General features: G+C 36.8%; 5 protein-coding genes across 6 annotated transcripts in view; 3 read left to right on the top strand and 2 right to left on the bottom strand.

The window, feature by feature from the left end:
- Positions 1–22,449, top strand: part of LOC142358667 (dolichyl-phosphate beta-glucosyltransferase-like) — a 303,077-nt gene that overhangs the window by 151,543 nt on the left and 129,085 nt on the right. The window lies entirely within an intron of this gene.
- Positions 1–22,449, bottom strand: part of LOC142358660 (ATP-dependent 6-phosphofructokinase, muscle type-like) — a 702,476-nt gene that overhangs the window by 583,359 nt on the left and 96,668 nt on the right. The window lies entirely within an intron of this gene.
- The window catches only part of LOC142358665 (putative isocitrate dehydrogenase [NAD] subunit alpha, mitochondrial), a 322,133-nt gene that overhangs the window by 203,017 nt on the left and 96,667 nt on the right, over positions 1–22,449 (bottom strand). The window lies entirely within an intron of this gene.
- The window catches only part of LOC142358662 (tetratricopeptide repeat protein 5-like), a 263,093-nt gene that overhangs the window by 151,542 nt on the left and 89,102 nt on the right, over positions 1–22,449 (top strand). The window lies entirely within an intron of this gene.
- The window catches only part of LOC142358658 (elongation factor-like GTPase 1), a 37,159-nt gene continuing 23,207 nt past the window's right edge, over positions 8,498–22,449 (top strand). The window contains exon 1 of the mRNA XM_075410148.1: positions 8,498–8,785. Coding sequence (XP_075266263.1) covers positions 8,525–8,785 — 261 coding nt within the window. The 5' untranslated portion in view covers positions 8,498–8,524. The remainder of the gene's footprint in view (positions 8,786–22,449) is intronic.

The raw sequence follows: 22,449 nt of genomic DNA, 5'->3' as shown, positions 1-22,449 counted from the left end.
AAATTGTCTGAACTGGATTTTGCACTATAAAAGAGCACTAAAAGTGATTTTTTGCTGACTTCACTTTTCTCACCTGTGCAGTAAAGGGGGTCGAAACAGTAAAAAAAATAGCTTTTTGAAAAAAATTGAAAAATTTGAAATCGTAAAATGGCCCGAATTGGGTTTTGCACTATAAAAGAGCACTAAAAATTCAACGCTAAATATGTAAGATCTACGACAAAATTCAACGCAGTATTATGTAAGATTAGCGTTGAATGCGTTGAATTTATGTAAGATCTACTCTCAGGCGTAGATCTTACATAAATTCAACGCATTCAACGCCAATCTTAGATAATTTTGCGTTTTTTAGCGTTGACACCTCGGCCCGGGTTTTTCAATTCAAATTGGTACAAAAACCACCACTGATAACGAAGAAGAATTACTTGATATTGTCAAAGAAACCGATTTGTCAAACTAAAATTACTTCCGATATTTAAGACAAACGTTTTCGAACTTTACGTTCATTGTCAGGTTAAAACTGTTTTACAATTTGTTAAAAGATAAAATGAATATGTATTTAGATTTGTCTGAGACCACACTTAAAAAAATTCTAGGAACTATTGTAGGGACTGGCTGAGCGTTGAACAAATTGTCCGGGTCGTAACATGTGGAAACATACTGGACGCCATTTTTATGAGAAACGGGAAGGCGAGATTTCATCAATCCGGGATCAATGCGAGATTCAAATTTAGAAAAATCGAAGTCAAAGGATATATGCTCGACTTTCGTCATTATCTCAAAAACTGACGTCGTTATGTACGTATCGCAAACTCAAGATCAATAGAACATAAATATACAGTGGAGTGCCTCGGGGTTCGATAATTGGCCCGTTCCCATTTTTGTTCGTTATAAACAATCGTCCGAACGTTTTCTTATTGTTGATTTTTTACACTCTACTCTTCGAGGATTATAAATTGCTATTGAACGAAGTTCATAACAATTATTGGATCTATTCTGTTCTGCCCCCCCTCCCCATTGCATTTTATGACCCCCAGTTACAAATTATATATTGTTATTTAGCACGTTACTATGTAAGAAAATAACACGTGCGCCTGGGGGTCATAAACGATTTTCGCTCTCTAAGCTGGGGGTGGGGCGAAACAGAGTAGATCCCATTTATTGTAAACATGTGTGTCTTTTTTAAGGCAAAACTTCCGCTTGACAATTTTGACTTTTCGAGTGACCTTTACGCCCTTGAACTTTTGCGTTTCGCGTGATCTAAAATTCTCTCTCAATCACACTTTCAAGCAGCTGAACTCAGTTGGCGGCAATTTAATGCTAAAAGTCAACTGAAAAGTGCGCCGAAACTGGTGTTATTTTTTATTTTAAAACTTAACAGTGGTATATGTTAACCTAAAATGTGGTTAATTGAAGCCCACAATTAAGCTTCTTAGTCCCATTTAGGCAACCTTTCGCTGTTCAAGATTTTTAGTATTAATAAAAAAGCTTGCTCCGACCATTTTCCAATTTTCACTCAAATAAACCTCTTAATTGATGCACCATTAATTCAGGCGAGTGACAAGTTTGCCTTTAATAATTCTGACTTGAAAGAATTTAATTACAACTTACAATTGACCCCTTCACTCCTTTTTTCTACATTAATGTCGATTTTCTGGAACAATTCTTCAAATGGCTCCGCAACAAAATAAGAGAAAATATACAGCTTGTCATTAACATCGGGCAGGTTTACAAGCATGGATATCAAATGGAACATCCCATATGATAAATAAGTTAAACACTTAAAACCGAGTTGAAACATCTAATCTCAGCTTCAAACTGAATATTAAAAAATTAGAAGTACAGGTTCGTAAAGCGGTTTACAATGATCTCTCAGTTTATGAAGCTAAACTTTTTCAAAGCCAACAATTCTGCAACATACAAAAATATCGTTCATCAATTTGCAAAAATCCACAGGTACCTCCTAAAGTGTTTTGGAAGGGTATGAAGCTAACCACAGCTAAACAAAATGCTGAGAGCTTCAACTTCTTCTTTGCGAGCGTCTTTAATCAAAAAACAGATATAGTAACAACATGCTCAAAACAAAAATTTAACTTCATCAAAGTTGACTACACAAAAGTCGAAAACCTTCTCAAAGATCTTAATATCCACAAGTTTACTGGACCAGACGGAATTGGAAATTTACTGCTGAGAAAATGTAGTAGTTCAATCACAAAGTCAGTCACAAACTTGTACAAAACAATAATGAATAAGGGAACCTGTATTACGTTATGGAAAGTAAGCCAAATATGTCCCATTTTCAAAGACGGTGAAAAATCAGATGTAATTTGCTACCGACCCATAAGTCTTTTAAACTGCATGTCCAAGGTACTCGATAAAATGATGAAATATACGAACTAGCAAGACACAAACTCTGTGAAAATCAATTTGGCTTCAGGAAAAATCGATCGGTCGGCAACTTTGCAGTTATTATTATTTCTTGAGACAGTGCACAAAAAGTTCGATAATGAAGCGATCAAAGACCTAAGCATCTATATCTTGACTTTGCAAAAACTTTTGACACTGTACCACATAATAATTTGATACAAAAGCTTTATCACATTGGAATTGGAGGGAAGTTAATTCAATTGATATCGTCGTATCTAACGAATCGGAAACAATATGTGAAAATCAACAATGAGCTATCTGATTTGATAGAAGTCACCAGTGGTGTCCCACAAGGTTCTATATTAGGACCTCTTTTCTTCATTATTTTCATCAACGACTTATCTGATACCCTAACACCTAGCTATGGCTTTGCTGATGATATGAAACTGATAAGTGAGAAGCAATGCAATAGTGAAACCGCAATTTCTAGTTTGTTAACTTGAGGCAAAGAAAATCAAATGAGACTAAATTATAGCAAAACTCACCTCCTGAACATCAAGAGAAATATAACGGCATCCATAGACAACCATAAGCTAGATCAAGTAAGAAATCAGCAAGACCTTGGGCTCCGAGTTTCAGAAAACCTAAATTGGAATGAAAGCTGCTCCTTTAGAAAACAAAAAGGTTTATGTGCTTTTTTCAAGCTTAAAAGAAATATTTCTCAAAAGTGTAAACAAAAATCTAAACTGAACGCTTATTTAGGTTACGTTGTACCGATAGTTATTTATTGCTCACAGGCATGGTTTCCGAATAATTCGCAAAAGAAAGAAATTAAAAAGTTACAAAAAAATTGCCAAAAAATGAATTTTGAGCGATAAGCAGAGCTATAAATAGCGACTTGTTACCTTTAATATTGAAATGCACGACTTATTATGCCTTATTGCTTTAAAACAAGGTAAATACGACGTTGAACTATCGAACTTAGACAGTATTCAGGAAAGTACCAATCGATTAGTAAGAAGCGACGAAATTTTTTTCCACTGGACAAAAACTCTCTACAATTTTGTGCTCAAAGTTTATTCAAATTATGGTAGAAGCTTAAATAAAAATGCAGTGTCAAAAATTTTTTGGCATTTTTTCCGCAATCAGTACAAAGAGAAAAACAAATGCACTTGGCGAATTGTATGCAAGTGTGGAAACTGCAACATTAATCAGAAACTTATGAATCTGGACAATTGAATGGGAGCAATAACCTGAAAAACGAACTCCGAAGCCTCATCTACTACTACTACTACTACTACTACTACTACTACTACTACTACTACTAATACCAACACTAATACTAGTACCACTACTACTACTACTACTACTACTACTACTACTACTACTACTACTACTACTATTACTACTACCACTACTACTACTACTACTACTACTACTACTACTACTACTACTACTACTACTACTACTACTAATACTACTACTACTACTACTACTACTACTACTACTACTAATACTACTACTACTACTACTACTACTACTACTACTACTACTACTACTACTACTACTAGTACTAGTACTACTACTACTACTACTACTACTACTACTACTACTACTACTACTACTACTACTACTACTACTACTACTACTACTACTACTACCACTACTACTAGTGGAATATATAGGGAGCAATCCCAGCGGCACATCACCCGCAAATCCACAACAGCAACAACAACAGAACGGACAGTTAAGTTGAGTTGAAAGCTGCTAAAGTTTACGTGACCATCTCTACCGGAACCCCTTTTCCCCCCACTTGTTTTTCCAACATTGACAACACGTACCTTGAATTATACCAATATTTTGATTGAGCCATTAACATTTTTTCCCCACCCGGACGAGACATTGTCAAAAATTGCCTCACACCCATATGATGAAGAAGTTGCATACACAAATAAAGTTAATGGCGGTCAAACCTACAATCTACAGGTGAAACAAAACACTCAACCTAGAAAACGTAGTTGCCCAATCATGCAAAGTACATAGGGTTATATACCAGGAAAAATAATTCAACGCTCGTGAAACTGACATAATTTTCAAGCACATAGAGTGTCTCAAGAAGACAGTCAGTGTTCCGTTAACAATGCAATTCGTAGAAGAAGGAACACAAAGTGCCTGCAGAAAAGCGGAAATGTTCAATGAATATTTCAATTCAGTTTTTGTACCAAAGATAGATTACAAGCTGAACAACATCCTAGTTAGCAACGCTTCCCTTATATACACCATCATAGCCAAAGCTAAATTACGGAGCATTGTTTCTGACCTTGACGTAAGCAAAACTCGAGGACCACGTGACTATATACCTTCCTTTTTCGTCAATTCTGGCAAAGGTAAGATTCCAGTTCTTCTTGCTGAAAAATTAAAACGGCTGCGGAAAATTCCTAAATGCTGGAAATGTGTTTTCGTTTTGCCCATTCACAAGAGAGGCAAAAAATTTCTTGGTGGGCTATAGACCAAGCTAAATATAGGCAGCAAATATTAAAAAATGCATGTATTTGCCACTTCGTTGTCTTCCTGAGCTCACGAAAACATGGTTTTTTTGCCAGATGTTGTCAATAACGAACATGCCTTCCTTCAAGCAGTTTGCAAAGCCATCGATAAAGGTCAGCTAAGCGATGTCTAAGCTTTTTACACAGATTTTAGCAAGTGTTTTGACAGTTTCCCATTACCTCCTGTTATAGCTAGTCTAGGAGTAATTGCTATAGCTAGTCTAGGAGCTGCTTGCTCAAACCTCTCCATGATTTTTTCTCCGACCGGAAGCAAATTGTGCGAGTTGACAATATCAGCTCTCGACCAAAGGACGAAACTAGCGGTGTCCGCCAATGGTTTCTCCTAAGACCACCCCTGTTCTGTCTTTTTATTAACGACCTCCCAAAAGATCTAGACTTCTGTGAGTTCTAACGTTTTTCAAATGACCTTAAATTTCTGTGCGTCAACTTACTGTTGCTGTTGTTGTTAAAGGGGATTTTCTTTACAGAAGGGATTTCACCCGATCAAAACAGTTATAGAAAATTAGTCCATGTCTCTCTGCAGTATTGACAGTCACATCAGATCTGACACGTGCAGACGTTTTCTGGTTGGTACCGCATCATGATATCATTCCACATTTGCTTTAGATTTTTTTGTTTTGTTTTAGGCCGTGTTGATTTCCGAAGTCAATGCTGTGATGAAGTCCGTTGGCTATTCTTTGACTGCGAAAGAAGAATTCGTCGCGAGATTTTTCTAGTCGTTTTTTTGTTAAGCCAAAGTAATCGTCTCTTCTCATTGATCTGTTTCCAGGCATCACCGGCTGTTTTGTATTTGTCGGTTGAGTTTTTTGAAGACTTGATAGTAGTAGGAGATCATTGAGCTGATAGTACATTTGCAAGTGTAGTAGATTTGACAAACGTAGTTGTCCGATGTAACTCAGTGTCTTGCAATTTGCTATCCAGGACACAACCTTTCGTTGAAATTGTTTCGCATATCTCCTCGGTTCAAATTACAACACGAGGATCCGTACTTTAGAACTGGCAGAATCATCGATTTGTAAAGTCCCAATTTGATGTGCATATTAACTTTAAAGGCTACATTTCTTCTCAGGGTATAGAAGACTCGGTTAGCTTTCTTCATTCTTTCTTCTAAGTGGATTTTCCAAGTCCAATTGGATTGTATCCGAATCCCTAAGTCCTTTACAACAGTTGAGGTTACGTCCACAAAGGTAGAAGAGGCTTTCTGGTCTTTTGAACAAAACTTTGGCTCATTTTTCAATAGCTAGACCCATTTTGTTTTGGGTGACCCAGTCTTCCAGTGCGTCGAGGTTACTCTGTACTTGGTCTGCTGGTGTTCCAATGTGGAGTATTTTTAAGTCATCTGCGAACATAAAGGGTCCGCCAAATCTGAGGGCAACTGGCAGGTCGTTGATGTATATGCAAAATAAGATCGGCCCGAGCAGTGATCCCTGTGGGACCCCACTTGTCACTGGTATAGGTTTCGATTTGATGTTGACCACTTGAACAAATCGTTCTCGTCCGTTGAGATAGTCATATAAGACTTCAAGGAGACAACCTCCAATACCAATTTGCCCTGCTTTTAATAGAAGTTCGTAGTGGGGTACATGATCGAATGCCTTTGCAAAATCAGTAAAGAATACGACATTTTCACTATGCACGTTTTTGTCCAGCGCTTTGTGTATTTTCTCAAGAATAGCAGCATGTTCGTGTACACTGAGCTCCGTGGTACAAACCCGTGTTGTTTCGAGGAAAGAAACTTGGTGAAAGGCGCGGACAGTTCTTCGTAGATACATTTCTCAAATATCTTGCTTTCAATGTTAAAATTGTCCAGTTTGTTTAAATCCGCACAGATTACAGTTGGTGTCTTGCCTGGAAACGTACCGGTGAGTCTAGTGTAGTTTTCGTTTGAGTGTCTGAAGCTACTATATTTTGGAGGGTTGTAGAAGCAGATGATTTGAACAGGTTCAGAGTTTAGCAAAATTTGAAACGCAATGCAGCACTCAGGCAGCTCTATGATTTCATTGGACTCTATGTAGTTCTTCACAGCAACAAATACGCCACCATGAGCGCTCTGGTTTGAGGACATCGTCCTGTCGGATCGATAAACAGTATAGTCGTCAAGAAGAAGTTCGCTTGTGTCTATTTTGGTGAAACAGATTACATTATATTCATTTGACAAGACTGCACTTATCTGAATTCCAAGTGCAAACTGACCTTCAGTCACTTGATTATTGGGTAAAGAAAAACCAAGTGGCCCTGGTAATTGACAAGTGTGAAAAATTGACCTTCCGAGGGACGGACTTCAAACTCTTCGGAGAGCCCCTGAAAAACGAAGCCAACGTAAGAGAAATATGCATTATGATGACTAGAGATCTCACTTGGAACATGCACATATCCAAGAAACTAGCAAATGCTGTTCTCTGTTTGTCAAGAAGAAACGTGTCTTACTCTGTAGGTGCTCGAATCAAACTCGGACTCTTTAAATCCCTAGTTTTGCCCATTCTTCTCTAGGGCATCTTGTGTATCCATCTGTCGAAAATGTTTACGACCATCCTTGAGAAGCTACAGAAAAGAGCTGTTAAGTGGCTATGCGGAACAGGAAAATACGGCCAACAACTCCGCTTTATGAACATTCTGCCGTTGCCAATGCACATCCCAGATTTTAAATCTGCTTACCTTATCAAGACCGGAACTGAAAAGATGAGGAATGAATTTATGTTCAGAACATCCCGTTTGGCAGACAGAGTAAACCAACACGTAAAATTTGAGGAGCCTTCGGACTAAAAAGAAGACTGATCGAGTTATCTTTGAGAGTTGTAGATGCTAAGTACGACGAACTCAACTCCTGTACCTGGCTGATTGCATGCGATTGCCAGAACTGCAGGGAATTATGGACAGTTTTCTAAACTCAAACTGGTGATCAACTCCCCTTAGTTTCTTACTGTAAAGCCACAACAACAAAAACTCAACAACATATCATATACGAATGCTAGTTACAGCCAATTTACTGCCTTTTGCATTCTACTGTCAAATGATACACGTACTACAACTATCAAAGATCTACTAAGAGGACATACCATCGCCAGTTATGTGTGATGCCTCGTACAATAAAAAGGGCAATGGGAAACAAATTCCCCTTTTATAAGTCAGAACCCAAAAACCTCACAAATTCTGCTTTAACGCGCAGAGTTTGGAATCATCTACCTAAATACATAAACTTTCAAGCCAGTAGGACTTGAAGAGCAACGATAACAGCGCTTCTGGTAATGTGTAGATACAGCGAAAACAACCCTGTGCGCTGGGCAGTTGGTTTACGAATGCCAAACTGGCTTGAACTCTTGAATCCTATGGAATAGTTATGAGAGCTGTGAAATATTATTAAACTCCCTGCAAGTGCTTCGGAGAGTTCCCTGCAAGTGCTTTGGGGAGTTTAGCAGCCAATAATAAGAAACTTACAGGAGTCCTTATCATAGGGAGAGACCCCATCAGCGATTGCTGGGAATGCTCAAGAACAACAAGCATTGTAAGTCCTTAATTGTTTGAAGAAGAATTTCAAGGCATTAAACCCCACGGCATGATAAATGAAATGCGTTTAAATCTTTTTCAGGTTATTAATGGCTGGTAAAGCAAATGTTGTATCTTTGGATGAGCTAACCAGGCTGCAAAGAAATCCATCTTCTATAAGAAATTGCTGTATTCTAGCTCACGTTGATCATGGAAAGACAACGCTTGCGGATTCACTCATAGCATCAAATGGTATCATTTCGAAAAGGCTTGCAGGTACACTGCGATATATGGACAGCCGCGAGGATGAACAACAAAGAGGAATTACAATGAAAGCAAGCTCAATAACCTTGAAATTCTCTCGGAATGAGGTACTTTGTTTCAATGTTATTTGTTCTTTTTAAGCTAAGATTGTTCAGTCCTGCTATTGATGGTTAGGAATTGATTGGAGCAAAGTCCGCCGTTCTTTTGCAATAAGAGTATCCTGATCCGAGTGCCGGATAATAGTCACGAGGATTTAAGTTATCTGTAATCAAAAGTTAAAATTGTTAATTGAAGATAAAATTTTTCTAGGTGGGAGGTTCTCTGACTTACAAAAATACCTGAAATTTTCCTTCAAAAGTAATAGATATCCGGAAACAATGTCTTACCAGAATAGCAAAACCAATGAAGAGAGATTGAAGTGCAAATAGTTTAGTGATTTTTTCTCCAGTGTGTTCCGAAAAGGTAATACAATCACGATGAAAACCTGTTACGAAAAACTAAAATATAATGTGAAAATTGATGAAGAAAAAGTCAGAGTGATACTGGCCAAACTTCAGACCAATAAAGCTTGCTGACTTGACAAAAAACTGCCAGCTCTTCAAAATCACTGCTTATAGTATTCCAAGCTGCTTTGAACAAAGGGTATTTCCCATCGTATTGGAAAACGAGCGAAGTAATCCCGATTTTCAGAGATGAAAACCGAGCACGGATTGAGAACTACAGACCAATCAGCGTACTTTGTACTGTCTTGAAGGTTTTTGAGAAGTTAATTTCCAATGAAATCTACGAAATCGTTGAGCCATTTCTCGCTTATTTCCAACATGGATGTGGGAGACACAGGTCTGTGGTGACACAGCTACTGCTTTTCATTGATCTTCTATGCAAAGAACTTGATGAAAAAATGAACTGTGTGCTATACTTAGATCTTAGAAAAGCCTTCTACCAAAGTGGGTGAAAGTGTGCGAAGCTTTTGGATACGTTGTGCGAAGCTTTTGGATACGGTGATGACCAAGTTAGTACCAACACAGCCAGCAGATATCCAATCGGATATTTAAGCAAAGGCTCTTTAAGACAAATGCTCTTTTTTGAGACAAATGCTCTTTTTATACAAATTAAGACAAATGCTCTTTTTTGCCAGTAAAACAACAACAGAACAGCGAACATCATTTTTAATCAAATATAAAAATTTCTCGACAGCAAAAATGAGCTGGTCGTTACAATGTATACCAAACTCTCCTAGAAAGCAAATAGCCAAAAGCGTTGTCAAAAAGCAGATTGACAAAAGCGCTGTCAAAAGCTTATCTGAGAGATGTCATACAAGTTTCAAGTTATGCCTCAATGATTTGGTTTGTAATTAAAACTGAATGCAGAGAAATAGAATATATCAAAAAGAAAGCTACTGCATGGATTTTAAGTAGTTAGGAAGTGAATTACAAAAAGAGGCTATCAGAACTCAAGCGTTTGCCGTTCTCATACTACTTCGAACTCCATTACCTGACGCTCACAACATTAATGCAGGGCAATTACGAACTCGAATTCCAAATAATTTAAATGAATTGCAATGAATACACGACAAAATGAGCTCTCATAGCAATCGATAGATCTTGCACAGAAAGGACCGATGAGAATTGTTGGGTGAGATCCAGCAAACTAAATATTATCAGTAGATGCACAAGTATTTAACTAAAGGACATTGATAAACAGTTTTTAGCAAAAGTTTACTGGAATTACTTTGAACTGCTCCTGGACCGTGCTCTGGAACTGTGGAAACTGCAACACAGCTCAGAAAGTGAACCACTTTACCCTTAAATGATTGGTGCAAACCCTTGTGAGTGACACAGAAGCCTAGACTTTTGCTCTATCAAAGGGGCAAAAATTTATCAATTTTTAGCCGGTGAATTGAAATCCGGAAATTGAAAGGAAACTAGGGTATTCCTTCTGCACCCTTGGTCCATAATCCAGAAGTCTCAACTACTACTTCTATATGTTGGAAGGTCATGATAGCCGAGCTGTTAATGCTTCGTTTTACTACTGCGTAGGTCGGTGGTTCGAACCCCTCTTAATTAGCCTAATTGTTGTGATGAACTTATTGATTAGTTTATATAATGAATGGATGACGACCCCGCTAAGATGAGTGGCTAGCAGAACATGTCACAACGGTTCAAAGCAAAATCCTTCCTTGGCAGGCAGAGTGGCTGTTGATGGGGACCTCGCGCACAATGTACATCCAATGAACAGACGTCAAGTCGGTTGTTCATGCATACCGAGAGGCGACCATCAAGGACCTTTTAGATGTTTCGCGTCAGTAACCTCCCCTCAACCTGACAACAGTAACTCTTGCAGCAGTTTTCAATGATCACCGAAATACTTGCAGGGAGTTTATTAATAGCAGCACAGCTATAGCTGGGGCTATTATTGGACTTTTGTTTATCGGCCTTTTGTGCGTGACGTTATTTTTACTCTTAGTGGAGTGCGTTTTTTTTTCATTTGCGTGATTAGTTTTTGGTCAAACATGACATACCTCAGTCTCAAAAATGACTTCCTCACACTGAAGTTGACTTTATTTTAATCGAAAGAAATAAGGTCAAGTGAGTGTATGTCACTCTTACAGAAGGTAATTTAAGAGGAGCCAATAAAGGCAGTTTCATCAGAAAAATAGATTCATCAGACTATAATATCTCAGCTTTTAATGAAAAGTTTCTCTTCGTTTTTCGTTTACTGTCTCTTTGAGATTGCAGATCTGCGAAGCTATTGTGGTTATTTTCTGGCAATCAGCCAGCTATGTTTCATAATTGTATAGCTCTCATAACTGTTATGACATTAAAATTCGCACCTTTTACAATAATAGCTCCTAAAATTCCCCCGGTGTCCGCAATAAGTTTATTAACAACAAATTGAATACGTTTAACAATGCTCTCAATAATATTTATAGTTCGTTCTCACTGGTCCCATCTGTTTTCTCCTCTCATTCGACTTTGCAGTAAAATGTTCTGTTGTGACGGAATACATTTCTCTGGCTATGGTAATCAATACTTTGCTTCTGTATTGAAATTTATAACTTCTGTAGTTTTCTAGTTAAAAAAGTTCAGCCGCACAATCAACAAAGAGCAGACGCTCCGCACAATCTGTAGTAGTCAAATCAAGGGGGAGGTATCCGGTAGTATGTATGCACTAGTTTCAATATCTTTGATGCAGTGGGCTTGTTAGTCTTAAAGACTGGAACAATGAATTCGTTTGTGATGATTGCACGTCAGACAAAACCGACTCCACCGTCCACGCAAACATGGTAATTCTGGCCACCGCTATAACCCCGACGTACATTGAAACGCCCAAGATGTTGCACAGACTGCCAAAACTGAAGAGGCTTCTGGAAAATTTTCTCATTCGACAAGTTTTTTTTTGGAAAAAATATACATCAAAGTTGCCCACTGGAAGCCCTAGTTTTGTTCAGGTAAAAAACGGGACAGCTTTTCACCCAATTATTGTGCGATACAGTGCTACCTGCATTAGAAAACAGAAAGTTCTCTGAATTTGGTCTGTTGGTGGCCATGATTTTTCCATACTTCTTCATAACTAGACCAAACAAGAAAAACGAGAGCTCGATTTATAAACTTATAAACAATCAAATTGTTCCTTGGATGAACTGAAAAAATTTACAGCTCGATGATGAAGTGAAGGCCAAATATGGAAAGATCCGCCAAATACGGAAAGAAAAAGGTGGTCTCACAGCTTCGCTAGTTCAACAATCTGATGGTTAAAGGTAAAGTCTCAAATGCCATTAAGCCTATCTGTTACCATCCTATTGACGTTGATAAAATCAAAGGTCAACTCATCAAACGATTAGCTTTCCAATAGCACGGTTTTCTTGGCCGTGTGGTTTTGACACTGATGACGCCTTTGGACAACCATCTTACAACCTCAGTGAATGCGTTCCCAGGCGCTCACGTCGGGTCACAACGAAAGATGTTCCAGAACGGTTGGCACTGTTCAATTCTTGCAGACTTATTCATTTGGTGTCAGAACTATAGGTCTTGGCGAAGTTCTCAGGCACAATATTGAAAACAATATTGAACTGTATGGCCCTTGATCTAATGCTCTTTGGGAAAAATACGCAGCTTTGCATTTGACAAAAGTGAGGAATCGAACATGCCATACGCGAAGTGAGAGCAGGTTTTACGCAATAAGAAAGAAGCCATACTACGAATAGATGAAAAAAGCAAACAACCTGAACAGATTATTATTTCCCGAGAACATCACTGAATTTGTCTCTCCATCTTCAACGCTATTCATAACCGCTATGCCCTACCCAGCTCCTTGTGCGTAAATGGAACAAAATTGCTATCGAAGGAGGGCACTACTCGAGACGATCCGCTGAATATGGCGATGTATGGAATGTGCGTTCAAGGATGGTCTTTGTCTGAGATATGGATGGAACATAAAAAATGTACCCTGAAAATGTGCCTGCAGTACAAGTTCCTCAGTGACACATGCGCCAAATTTGGGTATACACATTTGCGTCACAATCAAATTGGAGGCACTGTTGCCAGTCTTTTAGTCAAAGTGTGCCACGACGTTCAAATTTAGCCCCATATTCAGCCATCAACGAGTTGCTCAATCATATTTTCTAAAATTTTATTTAAATTTGATGTCTGGATGTTTTTAAAATTAAACGTATGCTTTTTTGAGGAAAATGTAATTATTTTTATTAAACACCTTTCTTTGTGATAGAAAACAATGTGTTCAAAATGGTTGCACACGATCAATTTGAGTTGTACAGAATCGTTGTTTTCCTCAAGGATCAGTTTTAGAAGCATAATTTAAATGCTTTTGTCAACGATTACATTGAAAACGTAGCGAACAATGAGATTCTTTACAGTTCGCAGGGGATACAGCGATTCTGTCATGCAAAAGTCGAACACAGGTACAGTTATTGTCTGAAGGTGTTTAAAAACAAAACGGACTGGTATTTGAAACAAGTCAACTTAACTGAGGGAAAACGGAGTTATTGGTTATCAAAAATGAACAATGTTTTTGAAAGAGCTCTCCCTTGAGCCAGACGATTAGTGCCGGCTTTTAGGTGTAAATATTGTTAAAAATTAGCCTATAAATTCAAATGTTGAAAGTTATCAATATGATGGTATTTGAGAACGGATCCTTTAACCTGGTTTGCCATGAAATTTTTTGAATGGTTTGCCATGAAATTTTTTGAAGAATAAATCATCAAATCACCCGTTTTGCCCCATTTTGATTTTTGTACTTTTTTTCCCGAAATTTACCCTCTCATTTTTTTGATAGTTAACAGACCGGTAAAACGCGACAAAGATAAATTGTAGCATAAAAAGTTTGTTCCCTAGAATCCGAATAGAATACTGCCAGGAATTCATTGTGAACTACTGTGTCCATTTTCTGTTTGGCATCGAAATTTAAGTCAAATGGAGTAATGGTTTAATGATATTTTTGATTAATGATACATTTTTGCAAGTTGAATGAACTTCCAATTACAAATAGAGAAGAAACGGAAGCAAAGAGTAAATGTAAAAAATGACAGAAATTATGGCGCGGCTCGAAATAGTTCTTTAATTTGGACACGAAACGCTGAAAGACGAAAAGCTAAACTGGAAAAAACTCTAAACGCTCAACTTTCAGCGCGTCCTTGATGCTGTTTCTCTTTCTATGGGGCACAAGTTTCTTAAGAATTTCTTATACAGCATTCGATAATATGGGTTTTCTAGTGGAGCCATAATATTGATTGGATTCGCAATATATAGGCAACGAATTTCCTCAAGTCGTATATGGGGTTCCGAGAAATTTTCTACGAATGTTAGCTTACTGCTTCTAATGATAATTTACGAAAAATTTAATCAAATTTTTAATTATTCAACGTTGCTTCATACCGTGTTTAATTTTAAATGTGAAAACATAAAACAAGTAGACGTGAAGTTATTGTAATTTGTGAATTTGATTTTACTAGATACATAACAATATTATTGCATCGGTTTACAATAATTTTCCAAAGTTATTGAAAGTAGGACATTATTTGTATCTAGAAGGTTCAGCAATGAGTAGTACTAATCTTCAAGATGATGAACCTTAATGAGAACCAATTGTTAAAAAATTCATCAAACGAAGTTTTGTTATCAAGAACGTATGTTTTGGCGAAATGTCGTAAAAATTTTTAGAAAGCGTATTTGTTTAAATTACATATATGTTCCGGTATTAAGTTCGATTTCATTAATAAATTGTATGCTTTAGTCAGTAGTCTTTTTAGGGAATGCTGCATTTTTGCCGTTTTTAATTTAGCAGACAATATCAAATTTGCTGATCCACTGCGAGTGTTTCGCCTGTGCGCTAAGCTTTCTAGGTCAAGGTAATCGGGCTTCGACTCACCCCTCAATTGCAGGAACATCTCGCGACATAATTCAAACAAAAACAATTCATAAACAGACAAAGTTTTCGCCCTTATCATCTTTTCCGTGATTGTGTCAGTCTTCTTTCGAAAAAAGATGGTACAAAAAATTCTTTTTTGTGATTGCTGAATTTCTAAAAGATTAGTTTTGTAAGTGTTGCCATATACAGGTAAACCATAGCAAATTTTTAAATTTGGCGAATGAATTGTAGAAGTTTATCAACTGTTGTTTCGAGAAATAAGATCGGGCTTTAAACAGGACTGCGCAAAATTTTGATTTCTTTATTTACTTGGTCTATATGTTCGTTAAACGTCAACTGTTTGTCAATAATTAAGCCAAGATACTTCACAGTATATTTGCAACGAAAATTTTGGCCAACAAAATCTAAAGATGGATTACTTTTACCATAAGCTAAATAACAACTTTTTTCTGTTTTTACTCTTAGACCAATATTATCAAAAACAACTTTGACATGAGGTTAAATCGTTTTTGAAAGAACTTTTATCGAATTTATTTGAACTATAGATGGTTATATCATCAGCAAACAGTGCACATTCAGAGACATTCCGGCAAATCGTCTATGTAAACCAAAAATAAAAGTGGACCTAGCACCGACCCCTGTGAAACACTGTTGCTATTAATTCGATTTGAAGATTGAGTTGCCAAGAGTGAACTGCATACGATTTCTAAGAAAATCATTCAGCAATTCCAAGAATTTTCCTCTGAAACCTGAATTATAAAGTTTGGTGAACAAATTATTGTGATTTATAGTGTCAAACGCTTTTCTGATACCAGCAAAGAAAGCCTGCCCCTCTTCACGGTTATCAATGACCTTACGCATGAATTCAGTATACTTAATATTTGTATTTTTGTTTTAAAAAAAGTTCGGTTTACATGGACTGGAATCGAATTCACCGCCATTTGAGGCAAATGGAACGGAATGGATATAAAATTCCAAATGATTTAAGTTTTATAGGTAACTTCTCTTAGGGATAGAATTTTGATCGGGAAGCCACATAGATTATACACCAAGTTTGCAAATACAAAAGGCATATTAAAACAGATTCCTCCAAATAAAAAATATTTCTTTTGAAAGAAGAGATCGTGCTAGGTTTGTTGATCATATTTTCATGATTGTGTATGAGCTTAGTTAGACAATTGAAAACTGTAAGCTACAGCGTGGGATAAATTCAGCAATTTTCTCGAAAAAATTACCTAAGATGCCTTAAAACAAGCTTCTTGGAAATTTTTTTGGCCGCTCAGTTACGACTTAAGAAAAAGAGAACTGTGTTTAAATGCTCTCAAATGAAGTTTGTAGCAATTATATTAGTCCCTTCGGTCTTTTTATGCGATTTTTCGCTGGACTGATATTTCGTCTGACGCTTTTGACTTTTCGTCCTCAAAAACGGGATAAAACGGGTTGAATGCTTTCACAAGATCTAAAAAAGTGTCTGTATTTGCTTTTTTTCAAAATTCCCGAAATGGTGTCGAATAGTTGTTGATTTTTATTAACTTCTGATTTCTTTTTCTTTCATATTGTTTTTTTATTGATCGTCTGATACTTCGTCGTGTGCTCTGCTACTTGTTGATTTCAGGTCACAGAACTAAGTTGATAGTTTGTGCTATTAAGTGTATACAAGTCAAGTATATGAATGGAATTTCCCGAAAAATCGAAACAATTTGTTCATTTCTTAACTATTGATTTATCATTGAAATTGTTTAATGTTTGTTATGTAAACAAGCCTCATCATCACTAACACAGATAGTTAAGTTGAAGTTAAGTTGTTAAATTGAAAGTCTTAAAAATACTTACTTTTATATCTCTAAGTTCGCTGAGGAGAGAAAATACTTGAAGATTGTCGACCCAGCTCCGATTGTTTCACCGCTTGGAAAATCCTGAAACAACTTAGCAAAACTGAGCATGCAAAAATATAAAATATCTAATTGAAACAATTTGATTCTCTACATGTAAGAAAAACGAAACACGTTAGTTGGTGACAGAAAGGAAAGACAATCTCACCTCTCTCGAAGCGTAGAAGGAGACGACGACATCTGAGACACAGAGGCCTCGTGACCCAACAACCAGGCAAATTCCTGAAAAAGAAAATTGCCGGCAGCATCTGGTTTTTCAAGTCAGCAGGACAAGCAACCTATTCTTAGGAAAGTGCCAAGCCAGAAGTTCAGTCATCAGGGTCTTGTAAGTTAACGTTCTAATTTACTCTGCAGTGAATTAATATGATGTCTTAAATCTTAACCGATGAACGCTCAATCAAATGAAAGTGATGTTAATTATTGAAAATCATTCAAAAATTGTGATATCAATATCTAAATTATTCTCAAACCACTGATTGAAATCATCCGGTTGAAAAGCACTGAAGAACTTAAGCAAAAAAAAAAATAGAAACTCATGGCTCAACCAAACATTACGCTTAGATCATTCGCAGGCACAGAAAATGAAAGTTTCCGTGAATTTGAGCGCTTGCTTAGAAGCATTATAGGAGTAGCAGCAATTGCAAATAATCAAAGGGCAAATTTTTTACAACTACACCTTAAGGACGCAGCATTACGTTATTTTCAAACATTGCCAGATGCAACAAGAGCAGATTTTGAGCTTAGTCTTACTTCTTTAAGAAATCATTTCAATAATCCTCAATTAGTAGAACTACACATAATAAAGTTAGAAAACATTCGATTTGATCCTAAAACCGACACTCCTGAGAATTTTCTAGTTACATTGCAAAATATGGCACAGAAAGCTTACCCTGACCCCACACCAGAGATCGTACCACCAGCTGATCCAGCATTAGATGCGGGCGACGAACGCGATCGTATAGCAGCAGCCGAAGCTCGAAATGAGGAAGCATTAAGATTTGCTCAACAAGAAAGAAACCATCAAATAAAACGCTTCTTCAAAAAGTGCATGCCGAGCTGGCTTCGAGCAAAACTGCTTGAACAACCCGATGGAACAACGGTTGATGACTTGTGTTTGCTCGCACGTAGACAACTCACCATCCACAACTTGTGCAAAATTGATGATTTTGGAGAAAATGCTTTCAGTGAAGTGTCCGCAACTGTTTCGGATAACTTGGTTAATGCACTGACAAAAATTAACCAAACACAAGAAAACATGGAGAGTAGAATTAATGAGTTGTCGAAGAAAGTTGAGAGTCAATTAAGCCCGCAAAGAAACAGTTTTGATAGAGGAAATTTTAATAGAGGACGAGGTGGTCGATATAATAACAGAGGCTTTAGAGGAGGTCAAGGCTTCAGAGATTTTCGAGGAAGAGGTCGAGGTAGCTATCAAAACTACAGCCCTAATATTGATCAAAATTATGGTTTTCCTCAATACGTGCCAGTAGGGCAAAATACCACCAACACCACGTCAGATCAAGCTCAAAGCACTGATTTAGCTAATAACACAAATGTTCAAGTCTTTCAGCCACAAAATCACATTCCAGTAACTCAATACGCCCAAATAACATGCCACTTTTGTGGTTATCCAAATCACTTAGCCTCACAATGCACTCTGAACAAGAATAGACGCAGAGGTGGTGGTAAATTCCCTTTCAATCGAGCGGGAAAAAACTAGTTGAGCCACAAGTTCCATTAAAGTCCAAAAATCATCCTAATCTTAGTTTAGAAAAATTAAAAGACATAGATATAGAAATTAGTTCATCAAGTTCAAGTGATTCCGAATCAGAAATTGAAACGGATTTTTGCGCCATTATTCCCTTAGAAGGAGAAACTCTAAATTATATTAGACTGAATTTTGGTAAAAACTTCAAAAGAAGAGCCTTAATATAATGACTTATCACTTAAACGAGATAAAACCAAAAAATGGTCCTAGAAAAATTTTGAAGAAATTGAAAAAATTTCCAATTTTTCTAAGTAAAAAACATACTTTGCAACCTTCGTCCCAAGCAGTCTTAGAAGGATACCTCTCCAAAAACGCCCAAAATTTAGAAAATTGTAGCGGAGTAGTTATACCCAACCAAAGTTTTGAGGACAGTACTGATATCGCCCTAACGTCATCTTTAAGTACAATTGATGAATGTGGGAAAATTTTCATTTCAGCTATTAATTTAACTGATCATCCAATTACAGTTCCTTATAACACAATAATAGCAAATTTTGAAATTCTTAACACTGCACAAGCCGAAAAACTCATTAATATTGATCCACAGCTAATTGCTCTCGCAAAAATGAGAAATCACGATAAACTTGAAGCTGAAATTAATCAGTTGGTGCAAACTGAAGTTATCGGAAGTCCGAAAAGTCGTCCCAAACCAGAGTATGACAAATTATGGTTTCCTACCCCGGAGACATGTTCAGATCCGGAAAATTTATCACCGCTAGAGCGCGAAATTTACGATCAAATTTCTTATTTCAAATCATTGGAAAAAATAGATTCAAAAATTGATCCAAGTCAAAAAGAAAAATTTTTGGAGAACTTCAATTGGGAAAATTCTGTCCTTGAACTTAACGAGCGTAAACAAGTGGAAGAATTGCTTCTGGAATTTTCTGACATTTTTGCCAAACATCGCTTCGATGTTGGTTTTAATACTGAGCTAAAGGTCAAACTCACACCAGAACACGAACTTCCTGTTTACGTACAAAGTCCAACAACGCCTATACATCTGAGAGATGAGCTTCTTGTTGAATTAGCCTTGATGCACTATTATAATTTGATCACCACACTCCCACATTCAAAATACAGTAGTCCAGTATTTGCCCAACGCAAAGAATCAGGCAAACTAAGAATTTTGATTGACCTTAGGCGGATAAACCACCTACTCAGAAACGACTACATGAACAGTAATTTTCCAATATCAAACATGAGCGATGCATCTAATCACTTTGCTGGTAAAACATTGATAAACAAATTTGATTGCTCTCAAGCCTACCATTGTGTACAAATGGCAGATGAAAAGTCAATACAACTTTTGGCATTTAATTTTGCATCACGATTTTATGCTTATAAATGCCTTGCTCAAGGACTTAGATAAGCATTCACAGGTTTTAGCTCATTTATAAGACATTACTTAGATCCTTGCTTAGCAGCAAATATTTGTACACAATATATGGACGACATTGGTAGTGCAGTAAAAAATTTTGATGAACTTATCCCGAATTTGAGAAAAATTTTCGATTGCATTAGAAAATCCGGATTAAAATTGTCCCCCGACAAATGCGAAATTGGAACACAAAAAATTAAATTTTTGGGAAAATACATAACGCTAGCCGGAGTATCAACTGAGAACTCTAAAATTGAAAAATTTCTGAAAAACCTTAGAATGCCCCAAACCGTGAAACAAGTGAAAAGACTAGTTGGCTTTTTGCAGTTTTGGAGAGATTTCATTCCAAACCTTTCCCAAAAATTGATGCCTTTCTATGAGTTACTCAAGAAAAATGTGCAACATGTAATAACTGAAAAACATGAGGAAAACTTAAAAATTCTGAAGAACGACCTGATCAAAGCGACAAACTTGACCCTCAGACTGGCAAAACCAGGTCTACAGTACATTCTTTTATGCGATGCAAGTTACTACGGTACAGGTTTTGTCCTCATGATAGAAGATTACGTCAAAACACATAACAAAAAAGATAGAAAAACTTATGCCCCAGTTGCCTTTGGATCACGATTATTCAACATAGCACAATTGAAGTTTTCAACGTATTACAAAGAGTTCTTAGGATTGTATTTTGCTCTCGATCATTTTTCCCACTTTATTTGGGGAACTGAAAAACCTGTTATTGTACTAACAGATAACAAAAGTTTGACACAATTTTTTCAAGCCAAAACAATTCCGCCTTCTCTATGGAATTGCCTTGATCGTTTACTCTCGTACAATTTAGTAATTGCTCACATACCAGGTAGAGCAAACTATGCCGCTGATTTTCTATCACGAGTTCAGAGTGATCTTTCAACAACTATTGAGCTAAAACTAACAGATAGAATTCCAGTGCGTGAGATAGAAGTCCAAACTATTGCCAAAACACCGGATGCATCACTAAGTTCAATCGACAGTATTGATAGAATGTTTGATCAGCAAACAACAAACAAAAATGATATTTTCATTCATCAGCTGAGAGAACAAGGCGTTAGTGATGATCTTCTAGAACAAATAAAACAACAAACAAACAAAATAAATCAGGATATTGATGAAGTTCAAGGTTACATCAGATTTTTAGCTAGGACAGAAATAAATGCAGTTTTGATCCCTGATCCCAATGATTACCTTAGCGATCTTGTAGAGCAAAATCAGCCTTTAGATCTTAAGACAGAACAGGAGAAAGATGAAGTTTTGAAAAGAGTTGTAAAATGGAAAGAGGAGAACAATGTAGAAGATTTAACTTATGCTTCAAACGAGTTGAAAAAATACAGAAAACAATTTAGGAGGCTTGTACTAAGAGATAGCATACTCTACAGACAATTCTTTGACCACACCGGCAGAGTACAGTATCACCAATACTGCTTACCTAAACATTTATGGAAAGAAGTAGTTTACAGACTCCATAATTCTAGATTAGCAGGACACTTAGGAATTGTCAAAACAGTTGAAGAGTTCCGGAAACGATTCTATTTTCCGAACTTCACAGAGTATTTAATATCTGTCATAAAAAATTGTTTAACATGCCTTCAAACAAAATTAATATCAAACAATTCACTCAAAACTCTTTTACAACCAATCTCCTCACTACAGTCTTTCCCAGGAGATATGTTGCAAATTGATCTAGTAGGACCATTCAAATCTCCTGTCTATAAATACGTTTTAACCGGAATAGATGTGTTTTCAAAATACTTATTTGCAAAGCCGTTAACCAGCGCAAGCGCACAAAAAGTTGCTACTGAACTAGCGGCAATATTCTTCTCACACAGTTATATACCTCACACAATTCTTTCAGATTTAGGCTCAAACTTTGTCTCAGACCTAATGCATGAACTTTGCACACTACTCGAAATCAAACTGAAGCACGCCACTCTTAAACACCCGCAAACTGTAGGAGTTGTTGAGAGATCTCACTCAGCATTAAAAAGAATTCTCAAACTTAATACAAATGAGCAGTGGTCAAATTGGCATCTTTATGTACCTCTTGCAGCGTACATTCACAACACTAGCTACTATTCATCTATAGGATGCACGCCAACGTCAATATTTCATGGCCGAGAACCCATTAAGCCACTTGACATACGTTTTAATAGAAAAAATAATCAGCAATTTGATCCAAAATCAGACTGCGTAACAGAACTACAAGATGCAATGCAAATAAAGTTTGCAGAAAACAAGGAAAAAATTGTTGAAGCTTATCATAAGTATAGAAAATACGATGATGCAAAAGCAAATGCCGATCCACTTGAAAAT

The sequence above is a fragment of the Convolutriloba macropyga genome, chromosome 2, assembly GCF_964194025.1.
Source record: "Convolutriloba macropyga chromosome 2, txConMacr16.3, whole genome shotgun sequence".
NCBI lineage: Eukaryota > Metazoa > Xenacoelomorpha > Acoela > Convolutidae > Convolutriloba > Convolutriloba macropyga.
The sequence above is the reverse complement of the archived record's forward strand: the minus strand, read 5'-3'. Positions and strand labels throughout refer to the sequence as shown.